The sequence below is a fragment of the Bufo gargarizans genome, chromosome 7 (genome assembly GCF_014858855.1).
Source record: "Bufo gargarizans isolate SCDJY-AF-19 chromosome 7, ASM1485885v1, whole genome shotgun sequence".
Taxonomy (NCBI): domain Eukaryota; kingdom Metazoa; phylum Chordata; class Amphibia; order Anura; family Bufonidae; genus Bufo; species Bufo gargarizans.
In genome coordinates this window covers 165580566-165605448 of record NC_058086.1, presented here as the reverse complement: position 1 = coordinate 165605448, position 24883 = coordinate 165580566, and the positions used below count along the sequence as shown (strand labels likewise).

At 44.8% G+C, this 24883-nt stretch overlaps 1 protein-coding gene across 3 annotated transcripts in view; it reads right to left on the bottom strand.

The window, feature by feature from the left end:
* CHCHD6 (coiled-coil-helix-coiled-coil-helix domain containing 6) overlaps window positions 1-24883 on the bottom strand; it is a 226176-nt gene that overhangs the window by 97854 nt on the left and 103439 nt on the right. For all 3 annotated transcript variants that reach the window (XM_044301385.1, XM_044301387.1, XM_044301386.1), the window contains one exon: window positions 10229-10299. In XM_044301385.1, the coding sequence (XP_044157320.1) occupies window positions 10229-10299 (71 nt within the window). The remainder of the gene's footprint in view (window positions 1-10228; window positions 10300-24883) is intronic.

The window sequence follows — 24883 nt, the reverse complement described above, 5'->3', positions numbered from 1 at the left end:
TGCACCTGATCCGCAAATCAATTCCATTGATGGCAGTGAACAAAGTGCAATATGCAAGTGCGGCACAAACTGTGGACAAGGCAGAGCACGAGGCCCGAACAGAATCTCTGTGCAATCTATTAGAGGGGCCCGTACCACTCCATTCTGGACAAACCTACTTCAAATTTCCCTAAATTGAAGATATTGGGTCTCACTGCAGTTGTCTGTCAGTCAAATGGTGTCAAAAATACTTGAAAATGAAATGATGTTTGCTCTAAGAGGTTATCCCTGGTTTACCGCCATTTAGGGACCTCCACTTCCTTGTTGTCACAGCCCAATCCCATCATGGACTACTGTTTTTTAAAATGCTCTAGTGTTATAATAGATAATAATAGAGTCCGTTATAATAAAATTTTCCTAAACGTAAAAAAAAATCTGAAAGCGTCTCCGTGGTTACAGACTACAAACAAACCCTGTGAAGTCTGATCCTGCGCAGTCACATGGTACTCCATCTCCCCTCTCTTTTTGATAACATACAGACTGTAGAACAGGAGAAAGATCAAAGACGGCAACACATGACTATAGTATCAGACTATATAGGATTTGTTTGTAGTCTGTAACCATGGAGACACATAGGTCTGGACAGAAGTTGTATACATAAAATAATAGGATTTGACAAAGCAATAAAACATTTGTTAAAAAAAAGTACATATTAAAATTGGGGGGGCAAATTAGGCCACCTTCCACTAAAAATGCTAATTTTTTCCGTCCAAACTAGGGTTGGGCGATATCAAAAATATTCAGACGATAACTATATTAAAAAATGTATAGCGATAACTATATACAGTTGCAAGAAAAAGTATGTGAACCCTTTGGAATGATATGGATTTCTGCACAAATTGGTCATAAAATGTGATCTGATCTTCATCTAAGTCACAACAATAGACGATCACAGTCTGCTTAAACTAATGACACACAAAGAATTAAATGTTACCATGTTTTTATTGAACACACCATGTAAACATTCACAGTGCAGGTGTAAAAAGTATGTGAACCCCTAGACTAATGACATCTCCAATAGCTAATTGGAGTCGAATCAATGAGATGAGATTGGAGGTGTTGGTTACAGCTGCCCTGCCCTATAAAAAAAACACACACCAGTTCTGGGTTTGCTTTTCACAAGAAGCATTGCCTGATGTAAATGATGCCTCGCACAAAAGAGCTCTCAGAAGACCTACGATTAAGAATTGTTTACTTGCATAAAGCTGGAAAGGGTTATAAAAGTATCTCCAAAAGCCTTGCTGTTCATCAGTCCACGGTAAGACAAATGTAGAAAGTTCAGCACTGCTGCTACTCTCCCTAGTAGTGGCCGTCCTATAAAGATGACTGCAAGAGCACAGCGCAGACTGCTCAATGAGGTGAAGAAGAATCCTAGAGTGTCAGCTAAAGACTTACAGAAGTCTCTGGCATATGCTAACATCCCTGTTAGCAAATCTACGATACGTAAAACACTAAACAAGAATGGATTTCATGGGAGGATACCACAGAGGAAGCCACTGCTGTCCAAAAAAACATTGCTGCACGTTTACAGTTTGCACAAGAGCACCTGGATGTTCCACAGCAGTACTGGCAAATATTCTGTTGACAGATAAAACCAAAGTTGAGTTGTTTGGAAGAAACAGACAACACTATGTGTGGAGAAAAAGAGGCATAGCACACCAACCTCAAAACCTCATCCCAACTGTGAAGTATGGTGGTGGGGGCATCATGGTTTGGGGCTGCTTTGCTGCGTCAGGGCCTGGACGGATTGCTATCATCGAAGGAAAAATGAATTCCCAAGTTTATCAAGACATTTTGCAGGAGAACTTAAGGCCATCTGTCCACCAGCTGAAGCTCAACAGAAGATGGGTGTTGCAACAGGACAACGACCCAAAGCATAGAAGTAAATCAACAACAGAATGGCTCAAACAGAAGAAAATACGCCTTCTGGAGTGGCCCAGTCAGAGTCCTGACCTCAACCCAATTGAGATGCTGTGGCAGGACGTCAAGAAAGCGATTCACACCAGACATCCCAAGAATATTGCTGAACTGAAACAGGTCTGTAAAGAGGAATGGTCAAGAATTACTCCTGACCGTTGTGCCCGTCTGATCTGCAACTACAGGAAACGTTTGGTGGAAGTTATTGCTGCCAAAGGAGGTTCAACCAGTTATTAAATCCAAGGGTTTGAATACTTTTTCCACCTGCACTGTGAATGTTTACATGGTGTGTTCAATAAAAACATGGTAACATTTAATTCTTTGTGTGTTATTAGTTTAAGCCGACTGTGATTGTCTATTGTTGTGACTTAGATGAAGATCAAATCACATTTTATGACCAATTTGTGCAGAAATCCATATCATTCCAAAGGGTTCACATACTTTTTCTTGCAACTATATTGTGATAAATACCAGTTTAAAAGGAAAAAAACACAAGGAGACGTTACACTGTATGGGGGCAGCCACAAGGAGACGTTACACTGTATGGGGGCAGCCACAAGGAGACGTTACACTGTATGGGGGCGGCCACAAGGAGACGTTACACTGTGTGGGGGCCACAAATAGACGTTATACTGTGTGGGGGCCACAAATAGACGTTATACTGTAGGGGGGCCACAATGAGATATACTGTATGGGGGGCCACAAGGAGATATACTGTATGGGGGGCCACAAGGAGATATACTGTATGGGAGGCCACAAGGAGACATTACACTGTAGGGGGCGGGGGCCACAAGGAGATGTTATAATAAAGTTGTAACGGATCTCCTAGCACCCCGACCGGGTACCTCCGTCGATAGATGCTCCTAGTGCTTCCCGAGGACTCAAAGCACTCCACTTGACACCGTAAGCGCTGCAGACCCCACGAACCGCCGAAGCTTGGTTGAGGTCTCACCGTCTCCTACCCACCCTGGACCTACGACAAGGCTCCAGGCTCCAGTGGGTGAACCTCTCCTAATTCCAGAGAGCAGGAACAGCTCTTACAAGAGCTAGTAGTTATAGCCAGGGGAGTATAGCAAATCTTCAGCGTATAGCAATCCCCCAGTGTCGATCAGTTACCCAAACACCAGCCTCAACATGATCAAGGGTAAAAACAGGAACTCTTTATTTGAACATACAAGCATTGATTTATACATATTTTCCAACAAGGTTACCACCCACAGGGTTTTGTAAAAACAGCCAATAATCATGTACAATACACTCAGACACTCCCACACAAAATCCTCCCCTATGCCTGCGATACAATTACCTCACTATGGGTTGATGCAATCATCACAGGCAGGCGAATACACAATGTCTTCTGTCCTGGAGACAACTGAGACGTAATTCAATTATCTCTCAGGACAAAGGACATCGCCAATACACACAGAGAGACAATGGAACAGACCTCACTACTCAACATATACAATGTCCCACCCTTTTCAATACACAGTCATTTAACATCCTAAAATGGCACAAATTAGACCAGGGGTTCAAGTTAGTACACGTCCTTTGTGAACAAAGGAAGCCTGGCTGATGAGAGGGACCATAATCCTGGGGCAAGAGGCTGGTAGCCAGGCTCCTCCAAAACCCAGTGGCGAGGTTGGTTTCGCCACAAAAGTTTTGTGGCCACAGGCCACCATACATACAATAATACTTTACGATATACTTTCCCCACGGCTGCCTCGCTTGTGTGCTCAGATTCTGACAGCAGATGTCGGTGGGCGGAGATTTGAATATGGGAGCAAGGAGAAGGGAGAGCCGGGGGCGGCCGAAGCGGGAAGTAATAAGTTAGTAATTTTGTCATCAGAACACACGAGCGAGGCAGCCGCAGGAAAAGTCTCTCCAGAGACACCCAGTACTCACACAGAGTTCACCACATCGAACCGGCACAGAGGGGTGACGGACGGTGATGTCAGATGGTGGGTGGAGTCTGGAGACATGACTAAGGGAGGCGGAGCAAGAAGGAGCCAGGAGTGAGTGGAAGTAATGTTTGTACTCAGCGCTATGCAAGGTGCAGGGGCGGGCGGACGCAGATTTAGAAGCGGTCAGCGCACATGACTGCTTTGATGACGTCACATAATACTGCGGTAATTAGGAAACAGCGATATCGCCGTTTTTTTAATACTGCGGTATATCGTGATACTGGTATATTGCCCAACCCTAGTCCAAACTGCACGTCCTTCCCACTTTTGCCTCATCCAGGTCGACTCTATACCTCAAGAAATTACAGCTGGGGTGACGGGTCTCATCAGGCCACTCTAGGGTGTGTTCACACGTAAAGGATATGCTGTGGATTTTCCTTAGTGGAATACACAGCTTATTAGAGTTACCAGCAAAATGGATATGATTTTACCAAACTTCATCTACACATTTTGGGGAAAAAAATCTCCAGTGGAAATCGCCATGCGGTGCGGATGTTACATGGACAGCATGCCAAATTATCCTGTGGATTTCGAGCACGGATTTCGCCCTTTGCAATGACAGGTTGAAATTCACAACCAATTCAGGTGAATTTGCAGCAGATTTTTGTTTTGGTATTTTGAAGATCTGCTGCAGATTTTATCACTGCGAGTTTGTCCCGTGTGGACATCCCTTAAAGGGGTTCGACAGCAAGCATTTAGAGTCCTCTGATAGATCTACTGTATGCCGATAAGCGGCACTTTCAGCTTGCCGCATTCGCTGGAAAAGCTCTGGACGCATGGATCAAATGAATCCACACGTATCCCCAGAGTCTTTTTTGCCTCCGTCGGGCTTTCTATTTTCATACACTGGTCATATTAAAGGGTTGTCTCACCTCCTGTGCTCAGAGCGGCAGGCCTGGACTTCGGGTGCTCTAGGGGGCGGTGCCTGCTAACATGAGTGGCAGCGCAGGCGCTGGAATGCTGCAATTCCCTCCCCTGGCCACGCTCCCGAGGCTGCTAATGACTACCTCTTGAAGCTCATCAAGAGAATGCCAAGAGTGTGCAAAGCAGTAATCAAAGCAAAAAGGTGGCTACTTTGAAGAACCTAGAATATGACATATTTTCAGTTGTTTCACACTTTTTTGTTATGTATATAATTCCACATGTGTTCGTTCATAGTTTTGATGCCTTCAGTGTGAATCTACAATTTTCATAGTCATGAAAATAAAGAAAACTCTTTGAATGAGAAGGTGTGTCCAAACTTTTGGTCTGTACTGTATATTCCGAAAATCATCTTGCAAACGCTGTGTGAACAGACCTTTAGTCAGACCTGCACCGACAGCAGAGCAGCACCTCACATGCAGAAGTGGACGTAGCACATCCCATCACTGTCGTCACAACCTCTCAGTCCTGTATCTATATTTCCTGTATCTCACCTGAATTAGCCCGAATTACCGAACTCTCGGCTCCAGTTAATGCCCCACACTGTGTCCGTATAGTCAGACTCAAGAGCAGCTTATCAGTGCCTCAACCTTTCCTTCTAGGAAACGCTCTGCCCTTACTAAGGTGCCGTGCTTCCACTGCATTTACTTGCCCTTTTTGCTTATAATGTTAAGCGCAAATGATCAGAATAAATGAAAATCGTGGTTTATCGCTTGGATGTTAAGTGTTGTTGCCTTCGTGTATTCCTCTAGGTCATATCAGGATGAGAATTACAGGCCATGCCGCACTGAAATAATAAAGCAGATCTGGTATAGAAGGCACATGAGCCTCCTGCACTGTTAACACAGCTTTCCATAGACTCCGAGTGACCTATAAATCTGTATTGACAAGTATAGCAACACCCCAGTCTCTTAAAGGGGGTTTCCGGGATTTAAATATTTATAACTTATCATTATGAAAGGTCATCAATATCTGATCGGTGGGGATCTGGCTCCTGGCACCCCCATCCATCAACTGCTTAATTTACCCGAGTGCCGCCACATCTATCGGTCACATGACCTTTGTGCAAGTGAATGGAACTGCGCTGCAATACCAAGCACAGCCACTATACAATGCATGGCGCTGTGCTTGGTATACTCAAGAGAGGCTGCAGCTGTAGTCCGAGTGCCGCTGCTCCTTCAAACAGCTGATCAGCAGGGTTGTCAGGAGTCAGTACCCCACAATCAGATATTGATGACCTATCCTAAGGAAAGTGAATATCCACCCCTAAACTTTTTTTATTCAGTATGTTCAAATCTCTTTGCCGACAAATTTCTTTATATGTCTTTAAATTATAGCTACTATTATAGAGCTCCAAATCCTATGCATAGAGTAAATAAAAAAAGTAAAAAAAAATAAAGGTCAGCCACCACTAGGGGGAGCTCTGGTGCTTACTATAGACATTTTCTACACCCCTGGTGATTGCAGAATTCTATCATTCAACTCTATGGATACCTGGAGGTTGTGGGGCTCCGACAGAAAAGCAGAGCTCCAGTCACCGTAACGAAATATTCGGAAATTAATCTGCACAGAAAGTTAAACCTGAAAAGAACATGGTAATACTAGGGGAGGATTCACTTTAAGGGCTGTTTAGGACATTGCCAAGATCATTACCATCCAAACAATATTATCTGTTACCACAAAGCCGGCATCAGTCATGGTGACGGAGTCTTTAGTCTTCTCTCCAGTGACAGGGGGATTAGATAGTCTAAGAGTCCTTTTAGATGGTCCCGTCTGTAACAAGTGCCGTTCAACAATAAGACAAGACAATAGACCATATATTATGTAGACAGTACGCTGCTGACCAGTGAGCGAATTTCATGCTCGCATAAATGATCCTATCAGCCAAGAAAAGAGTTTGCTCGTTCCTCGGTCAATCGGTGGGGTGTAGAAGAACGTTTCTTGACGATTAATCCATATAAAAAGGGGTCCAGGAGATTCCCCCCTCTCCTCCAATACACAAGCACCCTGAGCTTGGGCAAGCATTTATGTGAACTCAGTAGGGAGATGGGAATAAGCAAGTTTGGCGGCTGTGTGAGTTACCACAGGAATAAAGGCTCAGGAAGGTTTAAATCCGACATCCCCCTTCCTCCTTCTCCCCCCCAACATCTGCTCTCCAGTAAAAGTCGGGATGCCTCCATATACATTAGTGAGCAATCTTTGGCGAGTCACACCATGACAATCGCCATCTCAGCCTGTATCATTAAAGGGAAGATCCAATCCATTGGAAATAAAAAAAATAAAAAATAAATGAAAAAAATCTGGGGGTTAGCCTATCTTCCTTGAGGGTATCCAACACCCCGATCTATCTTTCCCCCACCAGGGTAGAGGTGGGACACCCCCATACACATTAGATGGTCGTCCAGTCCTTCTGGAATGAGCCGATTCGGCACAATGTGTATGGCCTACTTTAGACTATACAGACGACCATGGTGAAATGGGTGATGTCACTCGCCAGCACCTGCCCGCAACAGAGAAGAGGAGCTATGGGAAAACGGAGGGTAGGTTAGTAAAAAAAATTATTTTTAAAATCTTTTTTTTTTTGTACTTCTAGAACATCCCAGAACGTGGACAATATGTTTTACAAGCAACTCCTAACATCTAGTGCACACCGACAGGTTTATGGAGTCAGCTAAACAACAAATTACTTTTTGGAATCTTGGAAGATTTCCGTCTCAGAAGCAAAAAGAAAAAAAGGGATAAAGAAAACAACGCCAGGAAGAAACCTAGCAACGGGAGCCTCCTCCTCCGACCTGACCGCTGGGAGATCTGGGCACTGAACTACGGATTTCATTCATCTAAATGACTTTCGAGGACCTTTTGTCGTGCGCTGCTGCACAAGGGTTAAGATACAATTAACCACTAGCGGGGACCGCGGTCCATAAACCCGCTCTTCATTTGCTTCTATGACTACTGGTGTAACTTAGTTGCTTGGCAACCCCCTCTCCCGACGCTTCTTTTGTGCAATGCGGTGGTATCGGGGGGCATGGAGAGGGTTGTGCATGCCGGTGTGCGCACGAAGGGTTAATCAGCTGAAGATGCGGACATGTGCTAAAAGCGAGGGTCTCAGAAGGAAGAAGGGGTTTTGTGTGGAGGCTGATTCCTTACCAGAAGCATCTACTTATCCATGTGCCTTTTAGCTGGGGTCAAGGATCCTTGAGGGCTGCACTCCCGGCCTAGAAAAACATCAATCTGCACAATTTCATGTGCACAGTAATGGCGCTTCTGAGAGCGAGCGAAGAACGTGAGAAGGCTCAAGGAAAGTAAATTACATCACCCCAGTACTGCTACAGACACTGTATTATAAAAGTAATAACATTGGGGTAAAATCCTGCAAAAGAAAGGAAGTTATGAGGTCACCGCCCAGTTGTGATGTCATCGATATAGCGTCACATGGTCAGGCGTGCTCAAAATTATAGTTTATCAACAAATCCAGCTCCTGATCCACATGCGCCCTTCCTTACACCCCGCACGAGACACCAGATGAAAACTCCAAATGTACGTATTACATTTCATTTAGATGACACTAAATATTCCGTGGTCCTGTAATATACCCACATTAGGCACACTTTTCCTGCACTAGGGTATACTATACTATGGTCCTGTGACTCGAGCATGTGTGGCAATTCCGTCTTGTGAACCCTTCCAATGGGTCACAGCATCCTATTTATAATCCCCCAAAAAACACAGGGGATAGGAAACCCACTAGGCAGAAGGGTTCAACAGGTAAGAAGTGCCTGCCACGTGTACCAATTATCAAACTAATAACTTTATCTCCCATGGGTGAACCTATACAGGGAAGCAGACGTGGTATACAGGGCTTGGTGCCAGAAGGGACACAAAATAAGAACGCAGTACCATACATGAAGGTGACCTAGGAGCTTAAAAACAGACCCAGCCTCATCACCCAAAGAATTTACTAGTCTTGTGATGCCTTCCATGTGTCACAGTATCCCATGAAAAATTTTCAAAAAAATAAATAAAAAAACCATAGAGGGCAGAAAAACATGCAACCCATGAGGCTGGGCAATCCAAAAGGTTAGACGTGGCTGTAGGTGTTCCAATAATTACTAATTGCTCAGTAACCTTATTATTTTTTATTACCTTAGTAACCTCATCTCCCAAGGGTGAAGCTATGGGAAGAGGGAAGCAGAGAAAGCACATATGCCCAGGACCTGGTGCCAGCAGTATAAATGGCCCACTGAAGGTGACCAGGAGCTTAACCTCATCGCCCAAAGACCCACTTGTCTAGTAAAGACTTCCATGTACCACATCATTCCATGAATTATCATCACTCTTTTCATATAGGGCAGGAAAGCATGAAACCCATGGGGCCGGGGGGTCCAAAAGAAGTCATTGCCCCATTTACCGGTTATTACATTAGTAACCTTATTTCCCATGGGTGGATCTATAGTGGTTGTAGAGAATGTCCAGCTCTTGGGGCCCAAGGGGAGACACACCAGATTAATGTCATATGAACCCACCGAATTTGGCAGGAGTAGCCAAACACCTAATGTGTATGGGGTCCTCCTACTTCTCCCCAACTACGAATGTCAGGGAAAGGAAGGGATGGGCATGTTAGATTTTGACATGCCCAATCCTTTTGCCCTCAGGGAAAAAAAAAAAAAAGCTCCAGCAAGGAGTCTGGCAGCGACTTACTCCCCATTGAAAACATATGCACGCTTGGCCGAACCAACCGTGCATGTGTATGGGAGGATCAGAAGTTTATGGCCCACTTCTGTCCCACAAGGTCCCTTTAAACAACCTGTAGATATAATAATTATCCCTCAAGGCTGGGAAAAGAAAGGAAGAGAACAGGAAGCCGTCTGAAGGCATCACATACGTGGCCACCGGCTTATCCATTTATTACCTTTGATGGCGACTGCGATGAGTACCACAGGAGAGTAATTAAACGTGTTACTGCAAATGTCCTTTCATTATTATAAATAGGCATCGTGCACATCTATGACGGGGGGAGCCGCCAGCCTTCAAATACTGCAGGTTATCACTGATTAAAAGAATGATGCATGTGTCTTAATCAAGGAAGCAGTCAATTATTACAGGAACATAATTATCTAATCAGCATAATCATTTTCCTAAGGAAACTATCCATTATGGAAGATTTTCAACCGGTTCGGTCATCTCCCAATGCAAAGCCATGGACGTCCCAACATCTGGGCCCCATGGAGTCCTCAGATACTTACCCCATGGTAACTGAGGCACTTTATCAACATCTCAGCTATGTTGACATTTTAAAACAAAATGCCAGAATTTTTGGGCCATCTGGCGAGCAAATGCAAATAAGTGTAGAGAAAAACATCTTAAGGAATATGAAGAAGATGGTGACTTACTTCACTCGGTACTCCGCATTGGTCGCTGCAGTGTGGAACTGTTCAGCCGTCAACTTGTAGATTTCCAGATTCTAGAAAAAGATGGAAGAAAAAGACAAAAAAAATGTATTCTTTAGTCAAAACATGTTACAGGTTATGTCCCCTGTCATCATGACCTCATCCTAATCCTTAAAGGATCGGTTCATCCTTCAACATCATATTACCAGATTATACATGGAATTAATACACATAAAAAGTCAGTCACTGTGTACATACATTACTGATCCTGAGTTACATCCTGCACTATACTCCAGAGCTGCACTCGCTATTCTGCTGGTGCAGTCACTGTGTACATACATTACTTATTCTGTACTGATCCTGAGTTACATCCTGTATTATACTCCAGAGCTGCACTCACTTTTCTGCTGGTGCAGTCACTGTGTACATACATTACTTATTCTGTACTGATCCTGAGTTACATCCTGTATTATACTCCAGAGCTGCACTCACTATTCTTCTGGTGGAGTCACTGTGTACATACATTACATTACTTATCCTGTACTGATCCTGAGTTACATCCTGTATTATACTCCAGAGCTGCACTCACTTTTCTGCTGGTGCAGTCACTGTGTACATACATTACTTATCCTGTACTGATCCTGAGTTACATCCTGTATTATACTCCAGAGCTGCACTCACTATTCTGCTGGTGCAGTCACTGTGTACATACATTACTTATCCTGTACTGATCCTGAGTTACATCCTGTATTATACTCCAGAGCTGCACTCACCATTCTGCTGGTGCAGTCACTGTGTACAGACATTACTTATCCTGTACTGATCCTGAATTACATCCTGTATTATACTCCAGAGCTGCACTCACTATTCTGCTGGTGCAGTCACTGTGTACATACATTACTTATCCTGTACTGATCCTCAGTTACATCCTGTATTATACTCCAGAGCTGCATTCACAATTCCTCGGACTTCAGAGCTGAAATCTCTCTAAATTCCCTGCTTGTCTAAATTCCCTGCTTGTCTAGTGGCTATTATCAGTTTCTTTACACTGGACACAGAACAGCCATCTTGGTGATGTTTTCGGACATCCATCAGTAGAACCGCGAAACCTCACCCCCTCCATGATGCACTACGTTTCCCCTGTGGCTTCAGCTGGTTGCTGCTGTGTCTGGAATCTCTCAGACAACCCTTTAAGTGTAGCTGGACATAAAGATGAGACAACTATCAGCCACATTGTCCAGTCCGTGTCATTGTCCTCGGTGTACACGTAGGGCGCTGGGTGAGATCTCACGTCTACGGCTCGCGCTGCTGATGGAGCACCTGCCCCAGACGTGCAGCACAGGAGATGGAGGTTACAATGTGACGGCCCATTTCCTGGTCATTCCTGCGCAGTGCTCGCTGTCAGCTGTCACTCTGTCACTGTCACCGCAGGGCATGCACAACAGACAGCAATCAGGCGAGGCTTCCACAACCTGTTCTTACTATTTATAAGACGAGGGACGGGTGAAGCAGCGGGACCCCACAGGGGGCTTAGCAATGGGGGCATGATAGCACCCCGGGGTGATTATAACGCTGCAGCATCATTTCCATTCTTGCTCATTTCTGCCTGGCAGTGGAAAGGTTAAACTTGGGGGGGAGCTTTTTAATTGAGAAGCAAGGACAGACCCCAGCTATCCCTTAAAGGGCAGGTATAGAAAAAAAAAAAAAAAAAAAAGCTGCTAATTCAGATATACTGTACATACTGGAGATATGAGATGTAAAGTACTGATTCAGGGGTAGGGGGGGGGGGGGGGGGGTTTCTGCATCTGCGGTCAGTCGTCATATCGAACAGTAAGTACCATCTGCCCTTCATAGGCCGATACCAGAGGGCAATAGACTGAACTTCACAGGGCAGCAAAAGACAGACTTTAGGCTCAAGTGCTTGTGTAAATGATAGGGATACACGAGCAGATCTGCTGCGGCTAACCTCCACAGGGTAACCGCTATTAGAGGAGGGGGATCTGAACAGAGGGACCCCTTCTATGACCTCATGTGAAAACCCTTTTTTTTTTTTTTTTTTAATGGATAAATTGACCTATAGGAAAAAATAAAATAAATAAAAAGAATTAAAAGGTTAATTCGATCAGAAAAGAAAAACAGCACCATGTTTGCTTATGGGCATATCTGGTATTGCAGCTTATTCCTAGGACTTCTATACCACACAGCCATGAATACGAGTTGTGTTGAATCTGGAAGAAGGCAGCCATGTTTTATAATCTAATTGACCCCTCTAAATATCACAGAGCTGAGACTGGAGGTGTCTGATCAGTGCACCTGTCCAGCATTAGAGAGAAGAGCGGTCAGGATTGCAGTTACCTAGTCGGGCGTAGCTACCAGGGTAGCAGGCATAGCAGCTGGGGCCCAACAACTAAGGGGGCCCATCTCTGCTCAGACATAAAGTGCAGTTGGTGATAAAATGTATATAAGGTATCATGGACAATTTAATATGTGCCCATTCTGAGTTTTACTATGGAGCCTCAAGGTTACTTTCGCTTGCATTATTCCTTCTGCGCAACATTACTTTTTGCATTTGTCATGTGCTGTGACATCACCGTGTGCACTATCCCTGTGCTGTGACATCACTGTGCACATTATTCTACTACTATTACATCACTGTGTTTCTTATCCCTGTACTGTGACATCACTGTGTTTCTTATCCCTGTACTGTGACATCACTGTGTATATTATCCCTGTACTGTGACATCACTGTGTTTATTATCTCTGTACTGTGACATCACTATGTTTATAATCCCTGTACTGTGACATCACTGTGTGTATTATCTCTGTACTGTGACAGCACTGTGTTTATAATCTCTGTACTGTGACATCACTGTGTGTATTATCCCTGTACTGTGACATCACTGTGTGTATTATCTCTGTACTGTGACATCACTGTGTTTATTATCTCTGTACTGTGACATCACTGTGTTTATTATCTCTGTACTGTGACATCACTGTGTTTATTATCCCTGTACTGTGACATCACTGTGTTTATTATCTCTGTACTGTGACATCACTGTGTTTATTATCCCTGTACTGTGATATCACTGTGTTTATTGTCTCTGTACTGTGACATCACTGTGTGTATTATCTCTGTACTGTGACATCACTGTGTTTATAATCCCTGTACTGTGACATCACTGTGTATATTATCCCTGTACTGTGACATCACTGTGTGTATTATCCCTGTACTGTGACATCACTGTGTGTATTATCCCTGAACTGTGACATCACTGTGTGTATTATCCTGTACTGTGACATCACTGTGTTTATTATCCCTGTACTGTGACATCACTATGTTTATAATCCCTGTACTGTGACATCACTGTGTGCATTATCTCTGTACTGTGACATCACTGTTTATAATCCCTGTACTGTGACATCACTGTGTATTATCTCTGTACTGTGACATCACTGTGTATATTATCCCTGCACTGTGACATCACTGTGTATATTATCCCTGTACTGTGACATCACTGTGTGTATTATCCCTGTACTGTGACATCACTGTGTGTATTATCCTGTACTGTGACATCACTGTGTTTATTATCCCTGTACTGTGACATCACTATGTTTATAATCCCTGTACTGTGACATCACTGTGTGCATTATCTCTGTACTGTGACATCACTGGTTATAATCCCTGTACTGTGACATCACTGTGTGTATTATCTCTGTACTGTGACATCACTGTGTATTATCTCTGTACTGTGACATCACTGTGTTTCTTATCCCTGTACTGTGACATCACTGTGTATATTATCCCTGTACTGTGACATCACTGTGTTTCTTATCCCTGTACTGTGACATCACTGTGTTTCTTATCCCTGTACTGTGACATCACTGTGTATATTATCCCTGTACTGTGACATCACTGTGTTTATTATCCCTGTACTGTGACATCACTGTGTTTATTATCCCTGTACTGTGACATCACTGTGTATATTATCCCTGTACTGTGACATCACTGTGTTTATTATCTCTGTACTGTGACATCACTGTGTTTATTATCTCTGTACTGTGACATCACTGTTTATTATCCTGTACTGTGACATCACTGTGTTTATTATCCTGTACTGTGACATCACTGTTTATTATCCTGTACTGTGACATCACTGTGTTTATTATCCCTGTACTGTGACATCACTGTGTTTATTATCCCTGTACTGTGACATCACTGTGTTTATTATCTCTGTACTGTGACATCACTGTGTTTATTATCTCTGTACTGTGACATCACTGTGTTTATTATCCTGTACTGTGACATCACTGTGTTTATTATCCTGTACTGTGACATCACTGTGTGTATTATCTCTGTACTGTGACATCACTGTGTTTATTATCTCTGTACTGTGACATCACTGTGTTTATTATCCTGTACTGTGACATCACTGTGTGTATTATCTCTGTACTGTGACATCACTGTGTTTATTATCTCTGTACTGTGACATCACTGTGTGTATTATCCCTGTACTGTGACATCACTGTGTTTATTATCCCTGTACTGTGACATCACTGTGTTTATTATCCCTGTACTGTGACATCACTGAGTGTATTATCTCTGTACTGTGACATCACTGTGTTTATTATCTCTGTACTGTGACATCACTGTTTATTATCCTGTACTGTGACATCACTGTGTTTATTATCTCTGTACTGTGACATCACTGTGTTTATTATCCTGTACTGTGACATCACTGTTTATTATCCTGTACTGTGACATCACTGTGTTTATTATCTCTGTACTGTGACATCACTGTGTGTATTATCCTGTACTGTGACATCACTGTGTGCCTTAGCCACGTGCATTGGGAAAACCAAACATAAGCTTTTCTAAAAAAGTTGTTGAAAGCAGTCATGGTGGATTGGGGCCACATTCCAATTTTTTCTATGGTTGCTTGTTACGTCCCTGGCGAGGAGTATATGCATATGTAAAGAACGATACAGCCTTGGTACCTCTGCAGAATTCGCCTATCCATTTTACAGTTGCTGCTTTTGTGTTAAAGGGAACCTGTCATCAACTTTGTGCTGCCCATACTAACAGCAGTATAAAGTAGAGACAGGAGAGATGATTTCAGACCTCTGTCATTTATAAGTTAAAAGTAAGACCAACATCACAATCATTGCAGACTCGGCCTGGAGAAGAGTCCTGGCCTCCTGAGAAGAGTCCTGGTTATTCATGAAGTCCTGCTCTCCTGCTGATGACTGACCGGCTTCTACCGAGTTTTCTCCCTTTCTCTCTAGGAGAGAACTGCCAATCATCAGCAGATGGCGGGAGAGCCGGAGATTATAATAACCAGGACTCTTCTCGGGTAGATCTGACTCTCTACAAGGCCTGGGCTGCAGTGATTATGATGCTGGTTCTCGGCAACCACTTACTCTTAGCTCATGAGCGACGCACCGCTGACATCAGCATTTCTGTCACTATTTTATGCTATCCTCCCTGAGGTCAGCATAAAGTCGATGACAGGGGGCGTGACCAACAGCCGACATGACTGGACGCGTCTAAGGTCTGCTCCGGCTCCCGACTATCACCCTGCGCCATCCTGGTACATATTAACCCGCCACCATAGCTTGGTCAGTATACCATAGAAGGAGGAAATCAAGGAGGCAAGAAATGAGCCCAATTAAAGCGCAGGCAGCAGCAGAGCGCCTGAAAGAATATGCCAGGCAGGAGGCTCAAGATGGCGCCGCTGCAGCCGCCTCACCTCGTGCTTTCCAAACTCGAGGGCAGTCAGCACAGCAAACTGACAGAGGATACCGCAGAACCGGAGTTTACCCTGAAAACAGCTCATGAACAACTGATGGCGGCTATTTCAGCATGCCAGTCATCGCTAACTGCCAAAATAGTCAGAGTTGACCTGGGACTTTTGCGCCATGATGTTCAGCAACAGAGGGAAAGTCCGCCATAAGGAAGAGCGGGTCTCAGCCCTGGAAGACTTCACAAGACCCCCGACAGCCAGAGGACAGGCCATCGAGGGCTCAGTGGATTTATGGAGGCAGAAATGTGACGATCTGTAGAACAGGGCCAGAAGAAATAACTTCAGGAGCCTAGGTATGCCGGAAAGAGCAGAGGGATCAGACCCAGCCACATTCCTGGAACAGTGGTTTAAAGGGGTATTCCCATCTTAGACAATGGGGGCATATTGCTAGGATATGCCCGCATATTGCTAGGATATGCCCGCATTGTCTTATAGGTGCGGGTCCCACCGCTGGGACCCGCACCTATATCGAGAACGAAGCGGGGAGCGCTGTTGCTGAAGGACCCCAGATTTCCTGGGGTCCGTCCACCACCAAGCGCTAATTCCCGCCTCTCCCACAGAAGTGAATGGGAGCGTGCCACGCATGCGCGGCCCATGCTCCCATTCATTTCTATAGGGCAGACAGCAATAGCAGAGCCAGCGCTAGGCTATTTTAGGCAGCCCCATAGAAATGAATGGAGGGTGGCTGCGCATGTGCAGTGTGTCCTCCTTCACTTTCGGGGCTCCGTTCTCGATATAGGTGCGGGTCCCAGTGGTGGGACCCGCACCTATAAGACAATGGGGGCATATCCTAGCGATATGCCCCCATTGTCTGAAATGAGAAAACCCCTTTAAGTCCACATTCCCAGATGCAAGCTTTTTAATGGCCCATGCAGTGGAGAGAGCCCAGCGTGTCCCAGCGTGGCCACCACCACCAGGGGCTTCCCATAGACTCCTCTTGGCCCGTATGCTTAATTGGAAAGACAGAGACCTTATCTTAAGCCAAGCGAGAAACCAGCAAACCAACAGGCAACGCAAATATATTGTTTTTCCCAGATTTCTCATCAGAACTACAGAAGAAACGCGCTACTTTTACAGCTGTCAAGCGTCACTTCAGGGAACTTAACCGGGAAACCGGTATTCTTCACTAACCCCCCGAAGCTGAGGAATGGATATCAACGCGGCCAAAAAAATCACCTACTAATTGAGAGATACCGGGACTTCAGAGGGGCTTTACATCGTCTTTCTTCAGCGAAGGACCCGCTGACCCGCACACTATGTACAAGGGGCTCCTGGTATAGTAATATGCTTGCAACCTTACAAAGCACAAAGCTAACGGACACTGATCACAGCATTAGTTCACATCTTACTCACCAAGCACTAGCATTAAATACGGGAGTCCGATCCGACACCTGTTCGCAAATGTAACCCCCACATTCTAGGATTACAGGAGACACATCTGACGGCAGATACTGGAGGGAGGATGGGAAAACCCTGGGTACAATGGATGGAAAATGCGTATGGGAATTCATACTCCAGAGGGGTGTCATTGTTAATTCATCGAGCTATTAGATGGGAGGCACATCAGACGGTGATAGACCCTGAAGGGCGATATGTCTTTGTCTTTGCACATGTCAATGGAATCCCATATATGGTGATGAACATATACAACCCACCACCCGCTAACATGTCTGTTTTACAAGCGGCGGCGGGATTTGCAGCACAATGCCCCAATGTTAGGATGATATGTATGAGGGATTATAACATGGTGATGAATGATCAGTTAGACAGATTTCAGGACCCGTCTTGTCGGTCCAGTCAGCGGTCGCCCAGCACCATTTAAGCAGGATTTGCTGCTAAAATGGGGTGGATAGACATGTGGAGGGAGAAAAACCTTGAACGAGAAGAGTGTTCCTGTTTTACTCCGTCAAGGGGTGCGCTATCCAGAATAGATGACATATTTGGCACTGAGAACACATAATCAGATTTGATGGATATTCAGTATGAGCCACAAGGACTGTCGGACCAAGCACCGGAGACAATGATGCTACCTGATTCAGTGACACGTAGTAGTAGGATACATCCATTTTGGTTGACTTTAATGATAAACAACAATGGTATTCCAGAGCAACTTAATGTTTTTCTGGAAATACATACAGACGAGATGAAGGACTTACTAATATGGGAGACTAAGAAAGCTTACTTGCGTGGATGCCTTAAATCCTCTATCATATATCAAAAAAGCTACCAAGCGTAAAGAGGATGAATTAAAAGGGGTTGTCCGGGTTCAGAGCTGAACCTAAACATACCTCCATTTTCACCCCGGCAGCCCCCCTGACTTGAGCATCGGAGCAATTGATGCTCCGATGCTCTCCTTTGACCTGCGCTAAATCGCGCAGGGCAAAGGCATTTTTTTAGATCCGGTGACGTCTCCATGGAGCTGCCAGGAACCCCGGTGATGTCACCAGGACTGATGGGCGGGATTTAGTGCTGCCCTAGCCAGTAAAACGGCTGGGGCAGTGCTAAAGCCCGCCCATCAGAGTCGGTGACGTCACCGAACACACTGCCGGGCGGAAGCTTCCGCCCGGCAGAGTGTTATAATAAACAAAAGAGCCCTTGCCCTGCGCAATCTAGCGCAGGGCAAAGGAGAGCATTGGAGCATGAGATGCTCCGATGCTAGCCTCAGGGGGGCTGCCTGGGTGAAAATAAGGGTATGTACGGGTTCAGCTCTGAACCAAGACAACCCCTTTAAGTGACACATTGTGACCAAGAAGCAGAGAGCAGCTTTACCTCTGATCCCACGGATGATAAAAGGAGGGATTGGATGCAAAAAGGGAGCCAATATATGATATACCTTAAGGAAAAATGTAAACGTGAAATGTTCTTTCTCAAACAGCAAACATTTGAGCTAGGCAATAAAGCCAGAAAAGTACTGGCACATGTAGTACATAGAAAGATGGCGGCGCCGTCGGTGTTGCGCCTACACACTACTGATGGAGTGCTAGTGGACGATGCTAATGGTATACTTTTTTAACCAAGACTTGTATACATCTACGATTCAGTACACTCACTATGAATTAGATAGCTATCTTCAGGAGATAATGTACTCACAGTTAGGGTCCATTCACACGTCCGTTTTTTCTTTCCTGATCTGTTCCGTTTTTTGCGGAACAGATCAGGACCCATTCATTTTCAATGAGTCCTGGAAAAAAATCGGACAGCACAATGTGTGCTGTCCGTTTCCGTTGTTCCGTTCCGCATGTCCGTTTAAATATAAAACATGTCCTATTATGTTCCTGAAAAATCGTATCCTGGTACAATGCAAAGTCAATGGTTCCGCAAAAAACGGAAGACATTCGGATGTCATTCCGTATGTCTTCCGTTTTTTGCGGAATCCATTCCTGGAAACACATAGCAAATTTTTTTTTTTTCAAAGAAATCCAAACAAAAAAACGGATGACATACGGAAACATTTTCAGGAACAACGGATCCGCAAAAAACGGACCGACATTCGGATTATAGAAAAATACTGACGTGTGAATGTAACCTTCAGCATTCAGGATAGGGAACTCCTAGATGAAGAGATAACGCTACAGGTGGCCAATAAAGTACTGAACCTGGGGGAATCTCCTGGCCCAGATGGTATTCCGCTGGAAGTGTACTCCAAGTACGTAGATATTATGGGACCGCAACTACATAAAATGTTCAAAACATCACTACAACATGGTCGTCTCCCTGAATCATTGTACGATGTGTCAATAGTAGTACTACTAAAACCCGATACCCGCTGGAATGTGGATCTTATAGGCCCATCTCCCTGTTAAACACATAGATTACAAAATACTTACCAAAATACTGGCCAACAGATTGAATAAAATGATAACTTCTATATACATGAGGATCAGACAGGCTTAATTCCAGGCAGGTCCACATCCAGCAATATTAGAAGAGCACAAGTCATAGCACAAATAGACACTGGGCCCTAGCCTGCCTAGATACAGCTAAGGCGTTCGACTCCGTGGAATAGCCTTTTCTAATAGAAACAATAAGGAGCTTTGGGTTTGGCCAAGTATTCATTAACTGGATCCATACACTGTACCAAAAACCTAAAGCTAACATATCGGTCAATGGATCTCTGTCACCTATATTTCAACTGAATAGGGGAACAAGGCAGGGTTGTCCCTCGTCACCCCTCCTGTTCGCGGTAGCAATAGAACATCTAGCTCGCAGAATATGTCAAGATTTTATAGTTATAGGAATAACTATGGGAGGAAGAGAAGACAGGATAGGATTATATGCGGACGATCTAATATTGTATATGGGTGACGTAGAGAAATCCCAGCCACTCATTGAGGGTTATGGCCACTTTTCCGGCCTTCGCATAAATTGGCCAAAGTCTGCCCTTATGGTCACCTGGATGGCCCTCAATATACAACAATCTATTGGTGGTGGAGCAATTTAAGTATTTGGGTATAGTCATCACCAGGGATCTACTTTTGTCCTACACTAAAAACATGGCTCCCATAGAATCCTTCTTTGTTGATAAATTTAAAGTCTGGAGAAGTCTCCCTCTATCGGTCATGGGGAGACTAAACCTAATCAAAATGATCTTATTACCAAAGGGTCTATACCACTTAGAACACGCATGTACACCTATCCCTCGTAGTTTCTTTGACCGATTACATGCTCTAATAACGGCCTTTGGAAGGGGAAAGGAGAGACGGAAACTAGCATTGTGGACGTTACAGAGAACATGGCAGCAGCGGGTGCGGCTTGGCCTGACTTTGATTTATACTTTCTAGCTGGACAGTTAAGAGTTTTGAAAACCTGGGTGACACAGACTATGCCACCAAACGCTGAATATTACCTACAACACCATGTGGCCGATATTAGAGAATATAAGATCGTTCCCCAAGCAGGCCCTACAAATACATAGACTTGCACACCAGGTAGGGAATGCTACGGAATTCCAACAATATAAGGACTTGGCGGATGTCATACCACTGTGGAACAATCCGCTGTTTCCGCACCTGCAAACACTGGAGGGGACATTCATTTGGAAAGAATTTGGGATACTTACCTTAAAGGATATATACAATAATGGGACATTATGCTCATTTACTCCGCTTCATTAAAAATATGGAATCATACGTACTCATTTCTTTAGCTATTTGCAGGTACGACATGCTCTCCACGCACAATTTCAGAGCACCAAGCGAGCGAACCTGTCACCGGGATTTTGTGTATAGAGCTGAGGACATGGGTTGTTAGATGGCCGCTAGCACATCCGCAATACCCAGTCCCCATAGCTCTTTTTTTATACATATGCAAATTAACCTGAGATGAGTCCTGTATATGAGATGAGTCAGGGACAGGACTCATCTCAGGGTAATTTGCATATGTATAAAATCGTTTTTTTTTTTACACTATAAAAGCACATAGAGCTATGGGGACTGGGTATTGCGGATGTGCTAGCGGCCATCTAACAACCCATGTCCTCAGCTCTATACACAAAATCCCGGTGACAGGTTCCCTTTAATACACAGGGTCCAAAAGGCATCATACCTGCCATATACACACACATCTCCTGGGCAGCCGAATGGCTTTGTACCCACTGGCTGTGGAAGCTAAATGGAAAGTGTGCATTCCCCAGAGAAGCTGGGGAGGCGTTGGAAGTGCCCATAGGAGTCTCACCATCGCTTAACAATAGATTAACACAACTATTTACACTACATAGGAGCAATCTGACCCCTACCCGACTATACTAAATGGGCACATGGGCATAGATGTGCACAAGCAAACGCTGATTTTTGGCACATGCTATGGGACTGTAGCTACATTAAATACGATTGGCAAGAAATTATAAATCTTTTCTCCACCATGGTCCCAAATCCATGGTCGGTATGCCCCAAAATATGCATACAAGGGATGTTGGAGGATGAGATGTGGACGCACCATACTAGTATTTTTCTGAGGGAAGCCTTATTCCTTGCTAGGAAAGCTATAGCGCTCAGATGGGTGGCAGATCTTTGGTAAACCGGGTCATTCCTAAGTTTAGAGAATATAATATTCCAAAATAGGAAATGTCCTGGAAAATTCAGGAAAGTGTGGAGAAGTTGGCGATCATCACCACTGACGCTATCCAACTTTCACATGGCCACCCACATAATACACGATATGGAGAAAAATGTTAACTTTATTGAGTGGAAGTTGTGGCACAAAGTCACACTATTTTATACATGGAATGTATACTGGCTTTTACTTTATGTACATGTTATACTATTCGGTACGATGACGATCAGTATGTACCCGTGCCATGCCCATGCTTCAATAAAACGAGTTTAAAAAAAATAAAGTTGATAGGTTCCATTAAGTTTGTGATATGAGAGAGAGAGAGAGAGAGAGAGAGAGAGAGAGAGAGAGATCTCACAGGAGGGAAGACGGCGTTATTGTGTCCTGACACTGAACCTCCGCAGCGCTCTGTCAGCGGTCGGAAGAGTTTTGCCCAAAAAGTTTATGTTGGTTACCTATATCAACTGATTACTCCTTGAAGGGGCTGTCCAGAGTCCTTATATTGATGGCATCGATAAGTGATCAGCCGGGGTCTGACACCCGACACCCTTGATGATCAGCTTTTCTGCAGCAGCTCCAGAACTGCACCGCTCGGTCCAATGGTTACGGCAGAGCTGCACCCTCTACCTTCTCAGGATCAGAGGTGGTCCTTCCTCTAGGACCCCCCCCCCCCAATGATACATTAAATCATCACTTAATATGGGAATACTTCTTTAAAGGTTGACCTGTCACTAGCTCAAGCTAAATTGACAAGTAAAAATGCCATATTCTCTGCCCTCCTCTCAGGATCAGGACATCATGTACTTAAAGGGAACCCGTCACCGGGATTTTGGGTATGGAGCTGAGGACATGGGTTGCTAGATGGCCGCTAGCACATCCGCAATACCCAGTCCCCATAGCTCTGTGTGCTTTTATTATGTAAAAAAAAACAGATGTGATACATATGCAAATTAACCTGAGATGAGTCCTGTACCGGACTCATCTCATGTACAGGACACATCTCAGGTTAATTTGCATATGTATCAAATAGTTGTTGTTTTTTTTACACACTAAAAGCACACAGAGCTATGGGGACTGGATATTGCGGATGTGCTAGCGGCCATCTTGGTGGTGGCCAGACCTGGGAAGACCCGGGGTCCTCCAGCCACCACCTTTCCTGCTCTGTTTTCTGGGACCCGCACCCATCAGACAGTGGGGGCATATTCTACCAATATGCCTCCCCTTCTCACAGGGGATGGTTTGTTACAATTGTATCGAGTCTAGACAATCCTCTATGAGATAAACACTTAAAGGGGTTCTGCACTTTCATTTAACTGATGATCTATCCTCTGGATAGATCATCAGCTTCTAATCGGCCGGGGTCCGACACCCGGGACCCCCGCCGATCAGCTGTTTGAGAAGGCAGCGGCGCTCCAGCAGCGCCGCGGCCTTCTCACTGTTTACCGCCGGGCCGCCCGTCCACTGACGTCACGACTTGTATCAACTAGAGTGGGCACGGCTAAACTCCATTCAAGTGAACAGAGCTTAGCCGCGCCCACTCTAGTTGATACAAGTCGTGACGTCAGTGGGCGGGCGGCCCGGCGGTAAACAGTGAGAAGGCCGCGGCGCTGATGGAGCACCGCTGCCTTCTCAAACAGCTGATCGGCGGGGGTCCCGGGTGTCGGACCCCGGCCGATTAGAAGCTGATGATCTATCCAGAGGATAGATCATCAGTTAAATGAAAGTGCAGAACCCCTTTAAGTAGGGATGAGCGAACCCGGACTGTATAGTTCGGGTTCGTACCGAATTTTGGGGTGTCCGTGACACGGACGCGAACCCGGACATTTTCGTAAAAGTTCGGGTTCGGTGTTCGTCGCTTTCTTGGCGCTTTTGTGACGCTTTCTTGGCGCTTTTTGAAAGGCTGCAAAGCAGCCAATCAACAAGCGTCATACTACTTGCCCCAAGAGGCCATCACAGCCATGCCTACTATTGGCATGGCTGTGATTGGCCAGAGCACCATGTGACCCAGCCTCTATTTAAGCTGGAGTCACATAGCGCCGCCCGTCACTCTGCTCTGATTAGCGTAGGGAGAGGTTGCGGCTGCGACAGTAGGGCGAGATTAGGCAGATTAACTCCTCCAAAGGACTTGATTATTGATCGATCTGCAGCTGTGGGTCATTGAGCTGCTGATACTCAATTGCTCACTGTTTTTAGGCTGCCCAGACCGTTTGTCAGTCACTTTTTTCTGGGGTGATCGGCGGCCATTTTGTGTCTTGTGGTGCGCCAGCACAAGCTGCGACCAAGTGCATTTAACCCTCAATGGTGTGGTTGTTTTTTGGCTAAAGCCTACATCAGGGTGAAGCTGTCACACCAAGTGCATTTAACCAGCAATAGTCTGTTTATTTTTTGGCCATATACTACATCAGGGGCAAGCTGCGCCCGTCACCAAGTGCATTTAACCCTCAGTAGTGTGGTTGGTCAAGCTGTCACACCAAGTGCATTTAACCAGCAATAGTGTGGTTATTTTTTGGCCATATCCCAGTCTAATTCTGTCAGTAAATCTATACCTGTCACCCAGCGCCTAAATACTAGGCCTCAAATTTATATCCCGCTAAATCTCTCGTTACCGCTGTACTGTTGTGGCTGGGAAAGTTATTTAGTGTCCGTCAAAGCACATTTTTTGTTCTGGGTTGAAATACAATTCCCAATTTAGCAATTTCCTAATTTAGTGGTTTCTGCTGTATCAGAGCTATTTGAAATCTATCCCTAAAAGGGTATATAATATTCAAGGTGCACATAGGGTCATTCAGAATAACTTCACACACAC